Source organism: Dipodomys merriami, unplaced genomic scaffold, assembly GCF_024711535.1.
Source record: "Dipodomys merriami isolate MVZ:Mamm:240054 unplaced genomic scaffold, mDipMer1.0.p SCAF_421, whole genome shotgun sequence".
In the NCBI taxonomy this organism is placed as follows: domain Eukaryota; kingdom Metazoa; phylum Chordata; class Mammalia; order Rodentia; family Heteromyidae; genus Dipodomys; species Dipodomys merriami.
In genome coordinates this window covers 875418-889377 of record NW_027205838.1, presented here as the reverse complement: position 1 = coordinate 889377, position 13960 = coordinate 875418, and the positions used below count along the sequence as shown (strand labels likewise).

The window sequence follows — 13960 nt, the reverse complement described above, 5'->3', positions numbered from 1 at the left end:
TAGCCCTCTACCACTTGAGCCACAGCTGCTACTTCTGGCTTTTTCTGTTTCTTTGGTACTGAGGAATCAAACCCAGGGCTTCATTCATACTAGGCAAGCACTCTACCACTGAGCCACCTTCCCAGCCCAATATTTTTATTTTTATTTTGTCAATACTAGGACTTGAACTCAGGGCCTGGTTGTTCTCCCTTAGTTTTTGCACTCAAAGCTATTTGAGTCACACCTTTACTTTTGGTCTTTTATTTTCTGATTAATTGGAGAGAAGAGTCTCAAGAGACTTTTCTGCGCTGGCTGGCTTCGAACCACAATCCTCAGATCTCAGCCTCCTGAATAGCTAGGATTCCAGGTGTGAGGTCACTGTTGAAGCCTCCTAGGGTCAGATTCCGGATCTACCCCCATCACCCCTCCTCGCATCCTCACTGGTCCTTTGCATTTCCTAGAGAAAGCCCAGGATATTCTTCTCCTCCAGGGTTGGAGCAGGTTGCTGCTGTGGTGTGTATGTATGGGGAATCTCCTGCTCCCCAGTATCTGCCAGTCTCTCTCCAAATGTCTGTACATCTCGGTACACTTGCCCCTGTGGCCTTTCTCTGCATCCTGACTGTCCAAATGGTCCCCAGCTTTGTGCAACACCAGAACGTCTCCCACCTCATGGCCTGGGGAGCTGCAGGGATTTTTTTACATAAGCGTTGGAGAGCCGGGGAAAGCTCTCGAGCAGGGCAAAGGCCGGGCCCAGGGCTTCCTCCATGCGGGTCCTTTAGACCTGTGGCCAACCCTCCCGTCGCCTGTGCTCCTCGAAGAACGCCAGGCCAGGCCTTCAAACTGCAAGCGCCCTTGTCGCCTTGGCAACGGAGTCCGGAAGCACCATCGAGACGCGTCGCCAACGTGCAGAGCGGTCGCTCCTCACCAGCGAGCTGCGGCGTGCTAGAGAGGCGCGTCGGGCCGATTGTCACGTGCCCGGCCGCGCGAAGGCGGGACTTCCGGTGGGGCGCTCTTTTCTTTTTTTTTTTTTTTCCGGTTGGAGGCCTGGCCGGCTCCTCCCCGGTTGGGCCGCGCGCCCCCTCCCCCCGCGGGCCCCCCCTCCGCCCGCGGCCCCCCGACGCCGGGCTGCCGCCACCATGAAGAAGTTCTTCCAGGAGATTAAAGCTGACATCAAGTTCAAGAGCGCAGGGCCCGGTCAGAAACTCACAGACTCCGTGGGGTGCGTGAGCGCTCCGGGGCCGGCCGGGGCGGGTCGCACGCGAGAGCGTCGGAGCGCTGGAGCGCCTGGGCGGCGGCCTGGGCGGGGCGGCGGGACCCCGCGGAGTGGGCCTCGGGGGCGGGAATCGGGGCGGGGCGGGGCGTGCGGAGGAGATCGGAGGGGAGCCGTGGGGACGGGGCGGGGACGGGGGGCCCCGACAGACCTTGGGGAGGGTCTGGGGCGGAACTTGGGAGTGTGGAGAGTCCGGGGGCGGGGCGGGGGGGTGGAGCCTGGGAGAGGGGAGAGCTGTGGGGGGCCGGGGGGGGGGTGCGAGGCCGGAGGGTTGGACTCCAGTGAGTCCCAGGAGGATGGTGTGGAGCTGGTGGAGGGTATTGGGGGGGGGCTGGAGTTGCAGGAGGTCAGTGGGATCCCTTAGAAGTGGGTGGTAAGGGAGAGGCCTGGACGATCGTGGGACTGCGCCCCTATAGCAGCCCACACGGTTTGGGTCTATCTTGGTGACCAGCGACTTGAAGCTGACAAGTACAAGAGGTCCTGGAGTTTTAAGTGAGATTTGGCATCTGTGGAAACACAGATCTGGGCTCTGGTTCTGGAGGGCCGGTTGAGGAGCTATAAAGCCTGCTGTTATGGAGGGATTGGGGAGGGGCGGGGGAGACACTGTAAGGCCTGAGAAGTCTGGGAGCATGGGATGGGACACAGGGAGGTCTGGGCATGGAGGAGGGGGGATTGTGGCATCAGGGTTCTGTGACAGCCCTTAGGCTGGTGGATGGATGACAGAACAGAGCTTGGGGAGGTTAGGGTCCTTGTAGAGACAGAAGGATGGTGGGGACCAAGACAGCCTGTAGCCAAGGACAAGGTGTGCAGGAGTAATGGGAAATTAAGGAGGGAGGTTGGCAGGACTGGGAAGGAGGGACGTTCATCCAGGTCCCTCCCCACTTGAGGGGGTGGCTGGGGAAAGAGGTGGGTCAGCAGGGCTTGTATATGACAGAGGGACATGGGAGCTGATGGTTACCTTGGACCAGGAGCCTAGGAAGGAGAAGGAATTGAGGAATGGTCCAGGAACAAGCCTGCAGCCTTAGAGGGCAGGACAGGTAGGTCTCCTGCCTCAGGTCTCAGCAAGGGCTGCCGGGGGCCCAGTGCATTAGGGTGTGCCCTCCTGAGGGTGCAGATGACTGATCCACCAACGAGGTGGGTATCATACTGTCTCTGAGAAGGTGACGCTTGAGCTGGCACTGGGTCATTTGTTGAATCAGCCTCTTCATCTCTCCCTGTAGAACCCTTCCCAGATCCCCTGTCCTCACCCTGTCCCAGACGGAACATTCTAGGGACTTCTTTGGGAACCCACTTGCTTGGCATGTAGAAAGCTGTGGGAGCCCAGTGCAGACAGTGAAGTGACTTTGGGCTTTTGCTTTGCCTACCAGAAACATACTGGGTGGGGCAGAGGTGGAGAAGGTAGGGATGCAGGGGAGGGAGGGGGAGATGAATCATGAGGGGGTGATGCATGCATCATCTGTTCTACCCAGAGAGAAGGGGTGAGGAAGGGGAATGAGGGTTCTTAATGAGAACCTAGCTACCATCTTGTGGAGGGTCTGTGGACCTAGAGTGTGTGTGGCTTGAACACTTGGACTTGGGGGTGGGAGTGGGGGTCGTTGAGGGCAAAAGAAGGCCTTGTGGTTAGTCAGAGTGTATTGGTGGAAACCTCACCGCCAGCTCCCTCCATACTGTGGGAGTGATCTTAGTGGGCTGGGAGATGCCTAGGGTAAGGTAGGACTCATTGCGAGCCAGGTGCCACGGAGGGAAACGTTATTGGGAGCCCCCTAGGCTCAGCTGCAGTCCCCCCCCCCCAGCGTGGCCAGGCACTGGAAGAAGGGTAGGAAGCAGGGTCATGTCACCATAGCAAGTTTTCTGCATTCCTGGGTCATCAGGAAACCTTGGTACAGGAATGTGCTGGTCTTGTTGGCACTTGGAGATGCCAGGACCTGGCCAAGGCCCCCAAAGGGGCAGAGTTGAAGCAGCTTCCCCTGTCACCCCACGTGGGGGCCCTGGGAAGCCCGGAACCCTATGCAGGCCAGGACAGGGTTGTCTGATGGGACCAATAGCAGATGCTCTTCCATTGGAAGCTGTGTCAGTCTCAAACCCCGCCCCCCCATCTCTGCCCAGAGAGAAGGCTCCCAGAGAAAAGTCCCAGCAGCCAGCCCTCCGGCAGCCCCGCCAGGGACCCACAGATGAGGCGCAGATGGCGGCCGCAGCAGCTCTGGCGCGGCTGGAGCAGAAGCAGCCCAGGTCCCGGGGTCCTACGTCACAGGACTCCATCAGGAATCAGGGTAAGCAGGGACATGATTATATATATAACTCTTGGGAAGCACCCACAGGACACTTGGGCCCTAGGGGCAGGGTGGCGGGATACTCCCTTGTGGAAAGGATGAGGCATTTGGTGGAGTCCAGGACTGGACTTGCTGGGGATGTGTGGGAGGGGAGGGTCTTGGGGCCCTGGGCAGGGGTCTTGGCTCTTCCCCCCCTGCCTTTCCCTCTGCCCTCCCAGTGAGAAAGGAGCTGCAAGCCGAGGCAACCAGCAGCAGCAGCCCGGATGCTCCTGGGACCAAGTCGGTAACTAACAGTGCTAGAAGCAGCCTCCCCTGCCCCCCCTCCCCTGCCCCCCCTCCCCTGCCCCCCCCATGGAGAAGGTACAGCTGCGGGGGGGGGGGGGGGGGTCGGGCTCAGCCCTCAGGAGAACTTGGCCCAAAGGTGTCCCAGGCAGCAGAGCCCCAGGTCTCGATGATTCCCAGAAGGCAAGATCCCTAGCCATGTCCAGGGCTTACAGTGCAGAGAGCTGGGGATTCTGCAGCCCGTGGGTGGGTGCCGGACCCCAACTCAAGCTCCTCTTTAGGGGGGCGGTACCCCAAGCTCTGTCCAGACATAGGAACACCCCAAGCTCTCGCCCCAGGAGTCTGCTCTGGCTTCTGCCCTCCCTCATCCTTTTTTTTTTTTTTTTTTTTTTTTTTTTTTGTCGGTCGTGGGGCTTGAACTCTGGGCTTGGGCGCTGTCCCTCAGCTCTTCAGCTCAAGGCGAGCGCTCTACCACTTGAGCTACAGCGCCACTTCCGGTTTTCTGGTGGTTTATTGGAGATAGGAGTCTCACGGTCTCTCCTGCCCGGGCTGGCTTTGAACCGTGATCCTCAGATCTCAGCCTCCTGAGTAGCTAGGATTACAGGCGTGAGCCACCAGCGCCCGGCTCCTCCCTCATCCTTGAGCAGGGATGTTTCCCACACCAGGAACCCCGAGAGGTTTAGTCATCGCTAGGTGTCCCAGTAAAGAGAGCATTTTTGTGGTGTGGGTATCTGGCCCCAGGAGCAACCTCTCTGTTCTGTGGCTCAGGGTGATCTCTGGCCATAGTCGGATCCAGACACTTTTGCCCCCAGATGCCTGAGACCAAAGAGGAAGGCTCAGGCCACCTGGCTGTGAACGGCGTGTACTTCACCTGTCCGCTCACGGGGGCCACCCTGCGGAGGGACCAGCGGGACGCCCGCATCAGAGAGGCCATTATGTCGGTGAGTGGCCCTGGGGTTCCTGGGCGTAGAGCCGCTCACAGCCTGGCTGGGCTTTTACCTGCTGTGCTGTGTTCCACCTCTGTAAGGAGGTCACCTCATCCCTGAGTCCAAGCGCCTGGCCTCCACTTCTCCTGCCACCCGCATCCGCAAGGAGCTGGGAGCTCTGGGTCCCTTCTCAGACACACTGTGTGTGGCCCCACTGTGTGTTTCCTGTCTGTCCCCTTGCCATTCTCTGTCCTCTAGAAAGTCGCCTGCCGCTCGCTCATGTTCAGCATTAACTTCAGGGAATGGAAAGAATTCCCTCAGTACTTTTGGTCCTTGTCAGTATTGGGGCTGGAACTTGCTCGCCTGGCATTCTACCACTTGAGCCATACCTCCACTTGAAAAGACCTGCAGCCCCATCTTTCCAGTTATTTTGAGATAGGGTCTTGAGAACTTTTCAGCCCAAGCTGGCATTGACCCTCCTGGCATTGATCTCTCCCTTCTCAGCTTCCCAAGTGCCAGGACTACAGACATGAGCCACTGGTGCAGCTTCTTTTCTGTTGTTGTTGTTGTTGTTGGTTGTGAGTTTTGAACTCTGGGCCTGGGGCTGAAGAGCTGTCCCTGAGCTCTTCAGCTCAAGGTGAGCGCTCTACCACTTGAGCCACAGCGCCACTTGTGGTTTTCTGGTGGTTTATTGGTGATGAGTCTCACAGACTTTCCTTCCCAGGCTGGCTTGGAACCATGATCCTCAGATCTCAGCCTCCTAAGTAGTTAGGTTTATAGGTGTGAGCCCCTGGCACCTGGCCGGAGCAGCTTCTTGTGGCTCCTGTATTTGCAGGTAGCCTCATACTTAAAGACATGATATGAATTTGTGCTGGCTATTATAACAAATGATTATAAGCTGCAGACCTAAACATGCCTACACTCCCACAGTTCCAGGGGCAGGAGTCTGGGCTTTCCAGGGCCAATCCAGAGGGCTGGAGGGCATTTTGTGTCTTTGAGCCATTCTTCTGCTCTGTGTCTCCACTGTAAGTTATTCTGGAACTCATTAACCCACCTGCTGTTGATGAACTTAGTGGACATTTAAATTATTTTTATTTTTTGGAAGTGCTGGGACTTGAACTCAGGGCCTCCCATTCACTTGGCTTTCTTGTTCATGGCTGGTATTCTACCACTGAGCCAAGCTTCCCTCCCCTTAGGAGAAGGACATTCTCCCGAGTGCTGGTGTTGTAGGCGTGATGGCAGTGCCTGGCTGCTTTTCTTACTGATTCTGTGCTAATGAAGTTTGGCAGCCTGTGGTGTGGCTGCAGCTGTCTCCCCCCAGTTTACATGTTGGCTCTATTGCTTGGCCCATAGGCGCTTAAATGTGTTTCTGGGATTGGCTGATAGACTGGAGGCCTTTATGGGCTCCATGCTGCATACACCCGGTGTGGTGGTACCGGTGCGTTCTTATATCCTCCTTCGTGGTCTTACCTGAATGGTTGGAGCTTAGAGTTGATTTATTTCCTCCCAGAGCACATGCAGCTCCAATGAAGGAAAACCATCATGGCTCCCGCTTGTGCTGTCCAGCCTTCTTCCCCTGTGGACATGGCTTCCTGCTGCATGTGCCCTTCCTTCGTCCCTTGTCCCTTAGCTGAGGCAGTGCCAGTGTCCCTCTTTGGCATTGTGGCTCTTCCTTAGATGTGTGTGGGGGGGGTGCCTGTCCCCTGCCTATTGGTCCCAGTAACGCCACTGTCCTGTGCACAGTGTGCTCACCTCCCAGTCCCAACACTTTCCCTGGCAGCCCTGCTGCCTGCTTTGAAGGAGGCAAGAAGCTTTGGAGCTGTCTGCCATCTGTGTGACCCCAGCAGCTGCCCAGGATTCCCTGTGTCCTTGAGGAAATGTAAGGATGTCAGTCATTGAGGCCTGTACCTGCCTTCCAGGAGCTCTAGGAGAGCTGGGCAGGCCCTGGTGGGGCTACTGCCCCCTCTAATCTCCTGAGCACCTCCAGTTCTCTAGGCCACTGCTGGTGGCTTGGGGCTACAGAGGATCATGGGAGTGGACAGCATTGTGCATGGCACATGTCCTCACCATGCCCTCCTCTCCCCCAGCACTTCACCACAGACCCCGTGGCCGCCTCCATCATGAAGATCCACACATTCAACAGAGACCGTGACCGGGTGAAGCTGGGAGTGGACACCATTGCCAAGTGAGTGAACCACGCAGGCCTTGGAAGGGCTGGGCCACCCTCACCTATATGAGGGTGTCTTGGGGGTCTTGGGCCAGATTCCACATTGCTGCTTCCTTTGGGGGATGGAGACAGAGCCGGAGCCCACTCCTGGTGTTGGGCTGGGCAAACTGGGGAGGGCTTGAGTCTGTCCATTGGTCACCACCCCATCACCTGGGCTGGTGAACTCCCTGGGACCTGCAGCAGTGCTGTGGTCCCCTGGCTTGGTGGTCCCTCATTCTAGCTGTCAACTCTGCCACTGCTGTGGCTCGCGGGTATCCCAGAGCAAGGCCCTCCAGTGGCCTCAGGCTCCTGCCCAGTAGGCATGGGCTCTGCCGCGTCTGTGGGGTGACTGTGACCACAAACTCCACCCTGACTGCGGGGGCTCCTCCTTGCGGCTGGCCACGCTCCCCTCAGGTACCTAGACAACATCCACCTGCACCCTGAGGAGGAGAAGTACCGGAAGATCAAGCTACAGAACAAGGTGTTCCAGGTGGGCCCTACCCCGACCCTTGGCCCTGACCTGGTCTCCTGCAACAGCATGCAGTGGGGGGCTTGGCCAGAGGCAGGGCAGGGCCCTGCGGGATTGGGACCCTGAAGATCCAATTCTTTGGGGCACACTGCTAAGGATTTTTCAAACTAGCAGACTCGAGGCTTCTCTGGAAAGCTAGGGTTTGGGTCCCCCCTGGTCACAGATGCCACCCCACTGGGCCCACTCACCCTACTCCCCACCTTGGGCGCCCTCCGCCGCCAGTCGTTTGGGGCTTTAGACCCCTTCTCCACCCCAGCGCTGGGTGGCCGCGGCCCGCAGGCTGTAAAGGTGCTGGTGGGAACTGCAAGTGGGCTCTGTCTGTATATCTGTATACAGTGCTCCCCGTTCAGCACAGGTCTGGGGCTCCTGCCGGGGTGGGGCTTTGTGTGACCCTTGCCCCCCCTCTCCCCAGGAGCGCATCAACTGCCTGGAGGGAACGCACGAGTTCCTGGAGGCCATCGGGTTCCAGCGGGTGCTGCTGCCCGTCGCGGACCAGGGTGCGGGGGGCCTGGCGGGGCCGGCGCGGGCGGGCGGGCGGGCGGCGGGGCTGACCCAGGCCCCGGCCCCGGCCGCCGCTGACACCGCGTGGCCTTGGCACAGAGGCCGCCGAGGAGTTCTACGTGCTGAGCGAGGCGGCGCTGGCGCAGCCCGAGAGCCTGGAGCGCCACAAGGAGCGGCTGGTGGGCGCCGAGCCGGTGCGGGCGCAGCTGGACCGCCAGCGCCGCGTCTTCCGGCCCTCGGCCCGGGCCGCGCAGTTCGACCTCCCCGCCGACTTCTTCAACCTCTCGGCCGAGGAGCTCAAGCGTGAGCAGAGGCTCAGGTGGGGGCGCCGCGGCCGCCTCGGTCGGGGGGGCCGCCTGGGGAGGAGGGCGAGGCCTGAGCCGCTGCGGCCCGCAGGTCGGAGGCGGTGGAGCGGCTGAGCACGCTGCGGACCAAGGCCATGCGGGAGAAGGAGGAGCAGCGGGAGCTGCGCAAGTACACCTACACGCTGCTGCGCGTGCGCCTGCCCGACGGCTGCCTCCTGCAGGGTGAGGGGGAGGGGGGCGTGGGGGGCCCTGCCCGACGGCTGCCTCCTGCAGGGTGAGGGTGAGGGGGGCCCTGCCCGACGGCTGCCTCCTGCAGGGTGAGGGGGAGGGGGGGCGTGGGGAGGCCTGCCCGACGGCTGCCTCCTGCAGGGTGAGGGGGAGGGGGGGCGTGGGGAGCCCTGCCCGACGGCTGCCTCCTGCAGGGTGAGGGTGAGGGGGGCCCTGCCCGACGGCTGCCTCCTGCAGGGTGAGGGGGAGGGGGGGCGTGGGGGGCCCTGCCCGACGGCTGCCTCCTGCAGGGGGAGGGGGAGGGGGGGCGTGGGGGGCCCTGCCCGACGGCTGCCTCCTGCAGGGTGTGGGGGAGGGGGGCGTGGGGAGGCCCTGCCCGACGGCTGCCTCCTGCAGGGGGAGGGGGGGGCGTGGGGGGCCCTGCCCCACGGCTGCCTCCTGCAGGGTGAGGGGGGGGCGTGGGGAGGCCTGCCGGACGGCTGCCTCCTGCAGGGTGAGGGGGGTGTGGGGGGCCCTGCCCGACGGCTGCCTCCCGCAGGGGGAGGGTGGGGGGCCCTGCCCGACGGCTGCCTCCCGCAGGGTGAGGGTGGGGGGCCGTCCCGCCTTCTCCCAGGCAGGGGGTGTGTGTCTGACCGCCGCCCTTCCGGCCCCGCCCCCTCGCCCGTCTCCAGGCACCTTCTACGCCCGGGAGCGGCTGTCGGCGCTGTACCAGTTCGTGCGCGAGTCCCTGCAGAGCGACTGGCTGCCTTTTGAGCTGCTGGCATCCGGAGGGCACAAGTTGGTGGAGGAAGAGAACCAGGCCTTCAACGAGTGCGGGCTGGTGAGTGAGGTCCCGCTGGGTGCCGCGCCTGGGCGGGGCCTGAAGGGGGGGAGGGGAGGAAGGCGGGGCCTGAACGGGGGGAGGGGAGGAAGGCGGGGCCTGAAGCGGGGGGGAGGGGGGGTGAGGGGGAGGAAGGCGGGGCCTGAAGCCGCGGGAGGGGGGAGTGAGGGGGAGGAAGGCGGGGCCTGAAGCCGCGGGGGCGGGGTGAGGGGGAGGAAGGCGGGGCCTGAAGCCGCGGGGGCGGGGTGAGGGGGAGGAAGGCGGGGCCTGAAGCCGCGGGGGGGGGGGGTGAGGGGGAGGCCGGGCTAGGGCTCCCCGTGGGTCCCTGCTGCCATGGACTCAGGAGGATCTGTCTTGATGTGGGACAGGGCCTAGGAGCAGGGTCTACCTTATGACTAGCATGACCCTGAATGACTTGTAACTTCCTGGTGGCTCAGCTGCTCTCCTTTCTTAAAGGGGGGGGGGTGGAGGTCTTTTTTTTTTGTCCATCATGGGGCTTGAACTCTGGGCCTGGGCGCTGTCCCTCAGCCCTTCAGCTCAAGGCTAGTGCTCTACCACTTGAGCCACAGCACCACCTCTGGTTTTCTGGTGGTTCATTGGCGATCAGAGTCTCACAGACTTTTCCCCCTCTGAGCTGGCTTTGAACCATGATCCTCAGATCTCAGCCACTTGAGTAGCTACGATTGCAGGCATGAGCCACAGGCGCTGGGCAGGGTGGAGGTTTTCTGAGTCTTGGAATGAGATTAAGACACAGGGACCTTGTGGGAGGCCACAGGCCGGACAGTGTGGGCAGACATGTGGGAACCTCAGACTTTGTTTGCATCCAGTGGCTTTGGCTGGGTTCAAGTCTCTGAGCCCAGGTCCCCCTTCAGAGGAGTCTGCTGTAGGAGTGGCCAACTCCACTTGACTGTCCTGTTGTGAGGTCACACAGAGACAAGGTGACCTTTGATGTCCCACTGTAGGTACCCTCTGCTCTCCTGACTTTCGCGTGGGATGCTGCTGTGCTGGAGGACATCAGGGCTGCAGGGACAGATCTGGACTCCTCGGTGCTGAAACCGGAGCTCCTGGAGGCCATGGAGAAGCTCTCCTGAAATAAAAGCAGGGTTGGCTCGGCCTGCGGCTCTGTTTCATGCTCTCCCCATCCGTCCCTCCCTGGAGCTGCCCTGCCGCCTTGCCCCAGAGCCCCTGGCCTTACAAGGGTGCTGGCTGGCTGTGTTGCTGTGTAAGGGGCCCATTCCAGAGACTTCGTCCCAGGCAGGGGTGCTACAGACATGCACTGGAGCCCACTAGGGACAGCACTGCATCTAAGGCCTCCCCAGCCCCTGTCCTGTGGAGCCTAGGGTGCTCCCAGGTGGGCCTCTCCCTGGGTCTAGCAGATCTGAGGCTTGAGGACAGGGCCACAAGCTGTGGACCGAGGCAGCACATAGATGTGTAATTTCTAAATTATGAACCTAAATAAAATAGGATATTTAACTATAGCTTCCTGGTGTTTTGTTGGGGCCCTAGACACGGCTCCCTGCTCTCAGGGGCTTATGTCTGGCCAGGCCATAGCCCCAGAAATGGAGAAGATACCTGTACCCACAATGCCCAGCCCTGAGTGAGTGCTGTTTTATGTTGCTGTAACAAGATGGCCAAGGCTGGCTGAAGTATGATTGTGTAGCTGTTTTGGTGGTAGATGGCATGATGGGGGGGCCTGGGAGAGGCCAGGGTCACAAGGTGAAAGGAAGCCAGTGGAGGGGCAGGGCCACCTCTTTTGCAACAGCGTGTTCTTCACAACTATCTGGGTGCATGCATGTGTAAGTACCAGGGCCCACTCCCTCTCAGCATGCTTGCTCATGCTGGTGCTCTACCACTTGAGCCACAGCTCCTGTCTGGCATTTTGCTGGTTAGTTGGTGATGGCTTCCTATGGACAGGCTGGCTGCCTCCGCCTCCTGAGCAGCTCGGATAACAGCTTGAGCCACCAACTCCTGAATCTCTTTTGAGGGTAATGACCTAGTTATCATCTCCCTAGGGCTGTGCCTTAGAGGTTCTACCTCTTGAACTGTGGGCGACACCACATCCAGGCCACACCTGTGGCCTGAGGTTCCCATTTGTTCACACATGGCCAAAATTCTCAGGACCTGACTGTCCCTCCTGTGTCAGAAGGGTCTTTAGGGCACATGGGATCAAGTGACAGGCCCAGAGCTGGGATCATCCTGAACTATTCAAGACCCATCCTTTTCACAGGATCCTCATAGGAGGCTGAAACAGACTGGGAGAAAGTGCACTGGGATAGAGAGGATAGGTCCAGGAGTCAAGGGATGGGACTGGCCAGCATGGAATCTCCCTGGAACCCCCACCCCTGCAGCAGGGAGGCTGGCGTTGGGCCTTGGGCCTCTAAATGTGAGATAAACCTGCACCATTTCTGGCTTGTTCTAGTGGACACGGGAGGCTAGACGCCTAGGGCTGAGAGTGTGTCCGGAGACCAGTGACTTGATCTGTCCATATAGAGCCCATTCCCACTCCAGGCTGACTCAAGGTGGGATCTGAGCCACCTGGCTCAAACCCTTCATGCCAGCCCATGAGGGGGCTGTGGTTGCTGGTGCTGGTCCTCTGACCAGTCACCTCTGACAGACTAAAAGTTCTTTTTTTGGTCGGTTGTGGGGCCTGAGTTTGGCCTGGGAGCTGTCCCTCAGCTCAAGGTGAGCGCTCTACCACTTGAGCCACAGAACTTCTGGCCTTTTCTGCTTACGTGGTGCTGAGGAATCAAACCCAGGGCCTCATGCATGCAAAGCAAGCATTCTACCACCGAGCTACCTTCCCAGCCCCCAAGACTTCAAGTTTTAAGGTCCTTCATTTCCTAGTGAGAAATAAGCAAAAATGTGTCACTATTAGTTCCCTCTGTGGCCACTAGCAGCATTGTCAGCACTGCGCTGAACTGCACAAGCGTACCTGGGTATCTTCACCCTGGCTGGCTGTGGGTGGCCTGTCTTCCACCTGCCTACCTGTTCCCAGGATTCCAAGTTGCCAGGTGCCCTAGTAATATGGTCTAAGGACTGCATGTGTCCCTATTCCCCAGTAGAAGGGCCTGGTTGGACCCCATCTGGTTGATATTTTTGGCCGAGGGCTTGAACTGGACCCCATCTGGAACTAGGGTGGTAGGCTGTAGGAAAAGAGATGGGGGCCAGGTACTGGTGGTGCACAGCTAGAACCCTAGCTACTCAAGAGGATCTGAGGATCATGAGCAACATGGTTCAAAGCCAACCCAGGCAGTTAAGTCCATAGGCTTTAAAAAAAAAATTGGGGGCTGGAAAGATGGCTCAGTGGTAGAGCGCTTGCCTTGCATGCCTGAGGCCCTGGGTTCGATTCCTCAGCACCACATAAGCAAAAAGAAAAAAAGCCGGAAGTGGTGCTGTGGCTCAAATGGTAGAGCGCTAGCCTTGAGCTGAAGAGTTGAGGTACAGTGCCCTTGCCCAGAGTTCAGGCCCCACAACCGGACCCTCCCCCCCAAAAAAAAGAAAAAAATGGGTTGTGGGGCTTGGAACTCTGGGCCTGGGCGCTGTCCCTTAGCTCAAGGCTAGCACCGTCAGCTTAAGGCTAATGCTCTAACATTTGAGCCACAGTGTCACTTCCGGTTTTCTGGAGATAAGAGTCTCATGGACTTTCCTGCCCTGGCTGGCTTTGAACCATGATCCTCAGATCTCAGCCTCCTGAATAGCTAGGGTTACAGGTGTAAGTCACCAACCCTGGTTCCATGAGACTCTTATCACCAATGAACCAGCAAAAAGTTGGAAGCGGAGCTGTGGCTCAAGTGGGAGAGTACCAGCCTTGAGCAAAAAAGCTCAGGGCAGTGCCCAGGCATGTGCACAGAGTTGGGGGGAGGAGCATGAGTGAACTCAGGAACACACACTTGACTGAGCGGCAGAAACACCTGTGCCAGGGCAGCCGGGGAAGCTGAGGAATTAAGGACTATACACCTGGGGCAACGCTTTCCCAGCAGAGCAGACCATACTGGGCCGCAGCTAGACAACTCACCAAAGAAATGATGCATCTGACACAAGACAGTTCAGGGCTAGAGAATAAGTTTATACACTTCCATATCAGTCCAGGCACTGGCCTCCAGGCCCCAGCATCCCTGTTGCTTCAATTCATTTACAGGCGTTTGACCCCGGCACCTGCCCTCTCGGGTACCTCAGGGCCTGAGGGTAGGGTGGGGGGCAGCAGGCGGCCGGGAGGAGTCACCACCTTGCAATAATGCTTTATTAAAGGACAGATTATATGCAGCTTTTCTGGGAAATTTTTACACGTGTCTAAAGGAAAGGAATCAAGCATCCTATATAAAAACTCTCCAGGCCTCGGTGAGGCCAGCGAAGCAGGACAAAGTGCTCTTTACAGGAGTCCAAGTAGAAAGTTCAAGTATCCGGTCAGCGGTGGGGCGCCCAGCGGTGCTGGGCCCTCACGAGGCACCGAGCGGGTTTGCGGGCAGCAGGCTCTCGCCAGTGCCCAGCCCCACGGTGCCCTCAGCTCCAGAAGTGACTCTGCACGGCTGTTGGGCTTCTGAGGGAGGCAGAGAGGAGGGTCTTTGCGCAGCTGTATCCCTCAAGGTAGGTCCCCCGCCCCGGGGAAGAACCTTCTTGGGGGTGCATCTGGTGGGAGGGGGGAGG

The 13960-nt window shown here is 59.5% G+C and overlaps 2 protein-coding genes across 6 annotated transcripts in view; one reads left to right on the top strand and one right to left on the bottom strand.

Moving 5' to 3' along the window:
• The first annotated feature begins 988 nt into the window (after positions 1–988).
• On the top strand, positions 989–10794 carry LOC138807598 (UBX domain-containing protein 6). Of its 4 annotated transcripts, none has more exons than XM_069993379.1 (12): positions 1592–1726; positions 2218–2286; positions 3356–3519; positions 3738–3802; positions 4614–4742; positions 6815–6912; positions 7348–7423; positions 7875–7959; positions 8063–8282; positions 8360–8490; positions 9168–9316; positions 10279–10794. In XM_069993379.1, exons 2-12 carry the CDS (start codon positions 2246–2248, stop codon positions 10405–10407), a joined length of 1287 nt encoding a protein of 428 aa, XP_069849480.1. In that variant the 5' UTR covers positions 1592–1726; positions 2218–2245; the 3' UTR covers positions 10408–10794. The 4 variants fall into 4 exon arrangements, with proteins under 4 accessions (XP_069849477.1, XP_069849480.1, XP_069849479.1 ...); XM_069993378.1 differs by having other exon boundaries at positions 1592–1741; XM_069993376.1 differs by lacking the exons at positions 1592–1726; positions 2218–2286 and adding an exon at positions 989–1198.
• A 2567-nt stretch (positions 10795–13361) lies between these two features.
• LOC138807597 (chromatin assembly factor 1 subunit A-like) overlaps positions 13362–13960 on the bottom strand; it is a 31902-nt gene continuing 31303 nt past the window's right edge. For both annotated transcript variants that reach the window (XM_069993374.1, XM_069993375.1), the window contains exon 15: positions 13362–13853. In XM_069993374.1, coding sequence (XP_069849475.1) covers positions 13753–13853 — 101 coding nt within the window. In that variant the 3' untranslated portion in view covers positions 13362–13752. The remainder of the gene's footprint in view (positions 13854–13960) is intronic.

Coding starts and splice junctions, on each gene's coding strand:
- LOC138807598 (XM_069993376.1), top strand. CDS start 1,116: ATGAAGAAGTTCTTCCAGGAGATTAAAGCTGACATCAAGTTCAAGAGC. Junction 8,491..9,167: donor CGACGGCTGCCTCCTGCAGG/GTGAGGGGGAGG, acceptor GCCCGTCTCCAG/GCACCTTCTACGCCCGGGAG. Junction 9,317..10,278: donor CCTTCAACGAGTGCGGGCTG/GTGAGTGAGGTC, acceptor GTCCCACTGTAG/GTACCCTCTGCTCTCCTGAC.